Genomic DNA, 6,225 nt, shown 5'->3' on the forward strand with positions numbered 1-6,225 from the left:
AGGGTAAAAATAAATGAAATTAAATAAATGAAATGAAAGGTACGTCCAGTCTGGCAGATTAATTTTCGTAATTAAGGTTCGCTTTTTTTACTTATACCGAAAACAATAGACATTCGGTATATAATGAGGCAGAATTCAAACCTGGCGCCGCAGATGTTTCCTCGAATTTCATACATTTTGTGCAGAGACGCGCAAGGAAGCTGTAGGCTCATTGACTAAATGTGGCAAAACGCAACTCTCCCCTCTCCCCCCCCCCTTTTTTTTTTCCGGATTTGCTACCCGCCTCTTCTTTCCTGCGGCAAACAATCAAAACGCGACCATGATTGGCGCATGTTATAGGAATTTAAACAGCGCCAATTGACAGCCATGGTTTTCCTGGCGGCATGACGTTGCCTGAATGAAGAGAAAGATAAGTTGAATTCACAAAACTCTTCTTTCGTAGGTGCACATTGTCACTGGCCGGACGCCTCAGTCATTATGTCCGACCTAGCGACTGGCTGGCTTCTGCTGTTATGATAAGTTCTAGCTGCAGTTTCAGTTTATTGATTTCAAGTACACTACAGTGTATGGTAACAGGTATACAGAAAGACTTCCCGGAGTGAAGCACTGTAAGGGAACCTCTTGTTATAATTACCATTAAAGCAAACATAATACCAAAAACAAAGTAGTGAAGGTACAGAATTATCATTAGGAACACGAAAAAGCTAAATTACCAGAGAAAAAGAAAGCATCAGCAAAAGCGAAACATGGAAAAATAACCAGAGTAGAATTCATGATCATAAATTTCGATATATGTGCTTAGCAGTCGTTTGAAACTTGTTAGGCATCCGACAGTTTTAATATGAACTGGTAAATGGAACTGGTAACTGGTAACTTTAAGGTGCCAATAATGACCAAAACGTTATAATCATGAATTAGACGGTAAATTACAGTACCCAGATTAAATGAAATGAGGTTAGTCAACGGAAAACGTTTCAGCTTTCTAAAGATAGGGGATGCAGCTGCATAGCATGCACTTGAATGATGATTCGAACAGACTGACACTGGGTGAGTTGTGCTGGCGCTAAGTGTGAAGGATATATGTTAAGCCCCATGTTTCGTTGCACTATTTTAGGTGAGTGTGTATAAAATCAAAGTCAAGCGTAAGTAGTACGTTGGGGCATTAAAATAGTGACGCACTTTAATAATAATTCGGATACCATATATGAAATTAGATTTTTAGTGATGCGATATGCGCCATAAGTTTCTGGTGATTGTCAAGTTCGACGCCCCCCCCCCCCCCCCCCAAAAATGAGCATCGATCTACGAGTAAATTGAGTTAGAGTTAATGTAAATTGGATAACTATTATGGCGGATTTTGGAATGTTAGCTAAAGATCATAAATTTTGTCTTACAGAGATTAATTATCAATTAATTCTTCTCACACCATAAGACACGATTATTTATATCATGACTTAATTAGTTTATTAACAAGAGAATCAATATTATGACTGGAAGAGAAGATGGTTGTGTCATCAGCATAAATGACGCATAGGGTAGAATGAGAAAGACAATTAGGAAGATCGTTAATATAAATTAAAAATAAAAATGGGCCACGGATCGACCCCTGACGAACGCATTTATTAGTGACTGAGTTTCTGGAGAGGTGGCCTGAAATACTAACCGTCATTTCTCGGTCTAATAGATAGCTTTTTATTTGCTGCAAAAGAGAACGTTCTCTACCAATTGACTGGAGTTGAATAAAATGATGTCGTGGATGATGGAATCGAAAGCTTTGGTAAAATCGATGAAAACGGACCTGGCCTGGCTCCATAGCCAGGACGTTTGGGTCGGGGGGGGGGGGGGGGGGGGGGAGGCCTTGCTGAAGGCCTTGAATATTTGAGGAAAGTACCTCATCATCATCATCAGCAGCAGCAGCCTATATTTTATGTCCACTGCAGGACGAAGGCCTCCGGTGTTCTACCGGTGCTAACATATGGGGCAGAAACTTGGAGGTTAACAAAGAAGCTCGAGAACAAGTTAAGGACCGCACCACAAAGAGCGATGGAACGAAAAATATTAGGACTAACGTTAAGAGACAGGAAGAGAACGGTGTGGATCAGAGAACAAACGGGGATAGCCGAAATTCTAGTTGACATTAAGCGGAAGAAATGGAGCTGGGCAGGCCATGTAATGCGTAGAATGGATAACCGGTGGACCATTAGGGTTGCAGAATGGATACCAAGAGAAGGGAAGCGCAGTCGGAAAGCACCTATTTTTTAGTAATTATTTTCCGGTAAAAATGGCAGTATGTATATTATGTGACTTTTTAAATACTATTCTATCAAAATTTTATATTTTTGGTATTGAGCTGAATCTTCCTAATAGTGTTCAATTTTTATATGGACGATTCGTCTCAATAGACTTCATTAATAAAAATAAAACAGCGTTACTCAGAGCCAAAAATAAGAAGACGAAGAGTGGAAATATTCATATTATTCAGGCACACTCAAGACGAGCCGGCGTCTGGCGGTCGGCAGTGATCTCGACTGAGGTCCCACAAGTCCGCGGCGCGGTGCCTCTGTTTGCTTCAAAGTCCTTCTGCGTATCTAAAACACAAGTCTCCGTGCCTTCTCCGTAAACCTTGCGATTACGTTGCTCACGTCAACGGACTCTCTGTAGAGCGACATCAGAGCCAACCCATTCAATCGTTCCTCAACAGAGCTGTTGCGAAGGTAGGTTTTGAGGCGCGTCGAAAAGCTTCTCTCAGCTGCCGCTGTGGTGACAGGAAGTGTGGCAAGTATCTTGAGCAGGGTGCTGATAGTATTTGGAAACAGGCTGGTGTTACACTGCTTGAGGGCCTCGGTCGCATACTTTGGCAACTCTTCTGGAGGTGTTGCTTGCCACTTCTGCTTCGGTATCTCCCAATCTCCTTTGATCACTTTGAGATTTCTGGGTTCCATGTCCGCCATGAAGTATTCTACTACCAGCTGTAGCGACTCAAAACTGCTGTGAGCTGCGTAATTCGGCAGCATGAGTTGAAGACTGGCCCCTCCTGTCGCGCCGCGTCGCACCTTTTGCTTGGTCGGTGCAACGCCGGCCCGCGTATCCCCTGCGCAGGGCCAGAGCATGACAGCGCGAAGCGGGCCGTGCCTAGAGTTGTGGCTGAAGAAAGGGAGGGGGGCGGTCGCAGTGGCGTCAAAGTCGGGAGCGCAGCCGCACCTTATCGGGCGCCGATTGTCAGACGTGCGGCGTCCTCTGCTCTTTTGTGATGCACCGGGTCGCTTACGCGCCGGCCCCTTCGGCCGATGTAGTCAGCGCCGTAGGACGTGGACACCGCAATATCAAAACTTCAGCGGGGGGGGGGGGGGGGGGGGGGGGAGGCTGGTTGTGTGCCAATCGGTCTGTGTTGGACTTCAATGAACCTCTTCGATGTAAACTTGGGTCACTGGGTATGTGCCAGTAGGTGTGTGCCGCTCTACAATGAGCAAAACTATCCTTTCAATTTATCCGATGCTGGGCGCTTTGGAACCCATGTCACACGGGTTCCTCAAGGACAGCAAACCGACGCTTTAGCAGGCTGCACCACAAATGCACAGCGTATACGGGCTGCTTTCCAATCAACCTCTCGTCAACTTGGGTATCTGTGTATGTGACACTGGAGCTAGGGAACAATTTAATTCTCACATCATTCGCAGGCAGCGGTGCGCCACGCTTCTGGTCTCGGAGGTCACGCACGAACTTTTCGGCAGTGCCACTAGATGGCGTAGCGTCCAGAAAGAAGCACGAGAAAGGAGCTGCCCCATGACGCGTTTCTCAGCGTTGGCACGCACCGGTGCGCCATGCGTTTCGGAGGACACACGCAGGCTTCACAACGATAGCAGCACTATAGATGACGCCAAGTGTTCTTAGGGAAGAGCGAAAGTGGAATCCCTCGTCAGTACGCGCACCATATATAACTCGTTTCGACGGTGGCAATACGGTGTGCCACTATATTGATTCAATGCTAAATGCATTACCATCGACAGTCATCGTGAGATGGGTTCTGCCGAATTTCTTTTTGTGTGTTTGCTTCGTTTTCGTCTTATTGTACGCAATTCTTTATCAATAAAATTAATTTCCTCACACATTCTCGCTATTGATTGATTGATTGATTGATTGATTGATTGATTGATTGATTCGTGAGGTTATTCTGGAGCATTTCAGACAAATTTTTGACCAACTGCACAGTGTTCTTTAACGTGCACCTAAATCTAAGTCGAGTGCTCTTGTTTGCTTGTTCATTTGTTTGTTTGCACGTTTGTTTGTTTCCATCGATACTTATTTAATGGCTTTGGATGTATATATAGGCAGTTATTTCGTGGCTTTTTTAATGCAATGCGCAGATATACAACTGTGCAACTTCTCTTTCACTGTATAGTGATATTTATTTCAGTGGTGAGTGGGTATAAAAGCTTTGTGGGACATGTGACACATGTCAATCTTTTTCATCCTTTTTGCCGGTCCCCTAAGCAACCGTATTCTTTATCTGATTTCTAAATAATTTATCTTATTATAACGTACTCTACTGCATACCAAGTGGAGCACGAGTTCATTGCTTGTGTTACATTGCGCACAGGTACGTCGTTAACTGTGGGCACGAGCTACACCGTGAAAAATAGTACAACCATAGAATCGAAGCACGACGTCGCCTATAGTGGCTTCAGCACTGACATAGAACTAGTAAGTCGGTTTTCCAGAAGGGGAGACAATAATGAAGTCAGCTTGGTATGTTGAGACTAGAGATCCCTGACTCTAGTAATCCTGAGTTAACACAGCTACTTGGCTCTATTCCAGACATCTAAAGCAATGTGAAGAACGATTTTTTATACCAAATCGAATAATGACGAGCTATCTGTCTCCATCTTCGAGCCGCAGACAGCTTGGAAGGAACGCAGCATGGAACATAACGTACCGTGTTTGTTATGGGCCACATCACGTACGACATCTGTTTCTGTGCGGGAGTTATTATTATCGTTTTTTTTTAATGCAAACGCACACTCAAGGAGCTCCCTTAATAATCCTTGAGCGAGTCAACTTTATAGTGGCCCGCAATTGTTAGAAGACTGAGAACTACTAATTTAACTGATGAGCTTCCGTCGCCTTGTGATTGGAATTGGTATAGGGTTATATCAGACACCGCAGGTAGCCCAGTAATGCTTTTGCGCTGTTTTCCACCATAAATGAATTCAGATTAACTCATTATGTTTAGTACACGAAACTATGGTAGTGCGCTACTAAGCACGAGGTCGCGGGATCAAATACCGGCCGCGGCGGCCGCATTTCGATGGGGGCGAAATGCAAAAACGACTGTGTCCCGTGCATTGGGGTCTCGTTAAAGATCGCCACGTGGTCAAAATTAATCTGGAGTCCCACACTACGGCGTGCGTCACAATCAAATCGTTGGTTTGGCACGTAAAACCCCAGAATTTAATTTTTAGTTCGCGAAAAAGCTTTCAGCGCCAATGTGACATTACTTTACCCCTCTGGAAGGATGCTTCACCTAAGATATATCTATAATGCGGCGAAAGCAGACTTCCGTACAAGCCGTCAGTCGCAAGCGTGGAACGTTGCCACCGATGCTTGCTTGCTTGCTTGCTTGCTTGCTAAAACAAACATGTGTAAACAACCGCAACCATTCGGTAAAGGATGAAGTAAGTACGCAGTCATAGCGGCCGCTAACGGGCACCTTGATCGCTTCATAATTGTGCCGGTAATGACACGGAAAAGAAGCGGTGCGCAAGACTTTCGCATGTGCCATTTCTTGAGACAAACTTCTTGAGGCATAATTCGCAAAAAGTACCAACAAAACAATTTTTTTTTCATTTTCTCGGTCTACACCAGAAAATTGCAAGTTGGCTTCATTTATATTGCGCATTAATGTATAAAGTTACAGTGCATGATGTATGAAAAATGGACAAGACGACTGGGCAAATTCGTGTGCTTGTTGCTGCTGGAGTTGCAGGTCTAATTGTCGTTGTTGTCGTCAATGCAAAGAACGAGTACAAGTGATGTGCGCACATAACACTATCAACATTCAAAAACACCAACAAAAGGAATAAAGGGAAAATGGGTAAATGACATCACGGCAGCTAGCGCACGGATTTTCGACAAAAGAGCGCTTTGCGAAAGGATTTCCATGTAGTTGTCGGCAGCAACAATTTTATTTAAAGTTTTATTACCCAAACCTGTAAAACAAAGCACACT

The 6,225-nt window shown here is 44.3% G+C and overlaps 1 protein-coding gene across 1 annotated transcript; it reads right to left on the minus strand.

Moving 5' to 3' along the window:
• Window positions 1-2,588: 2,588 nt before the first annotated feature.
• Window positions 2,589-2,942, minus strand: LOC119462156 (uncharacterized). Its single transcript, XM_037723501.1, has one exon. It carries the CDS (start codon window positions 2,940-2,942, stop codon window positions 2,589-2,591), a length of 354 nt encoding a protein of 117 aa, XP_037579429.1.
• Between the last annotated feature and the right edge of the window lie 3,283 nt (window positions 2,943-6,225).

This window comes from Dermacentor silvarum, chromosome 8, assembly GCF_013339745.2.
Source record: "Dermacentor silvarum isolate Dsil-2018 chromosome 8, BIME_Dsil_1.4, whole genome shotgun sequence".
In the NCBI taxonomy this organism is placed as follows: Eukaryota; Metazoa; Arthropoda; class Arachnida; order Ixodida; family Ixodidae; genus Dermacentor; species Dermacentor silvarum.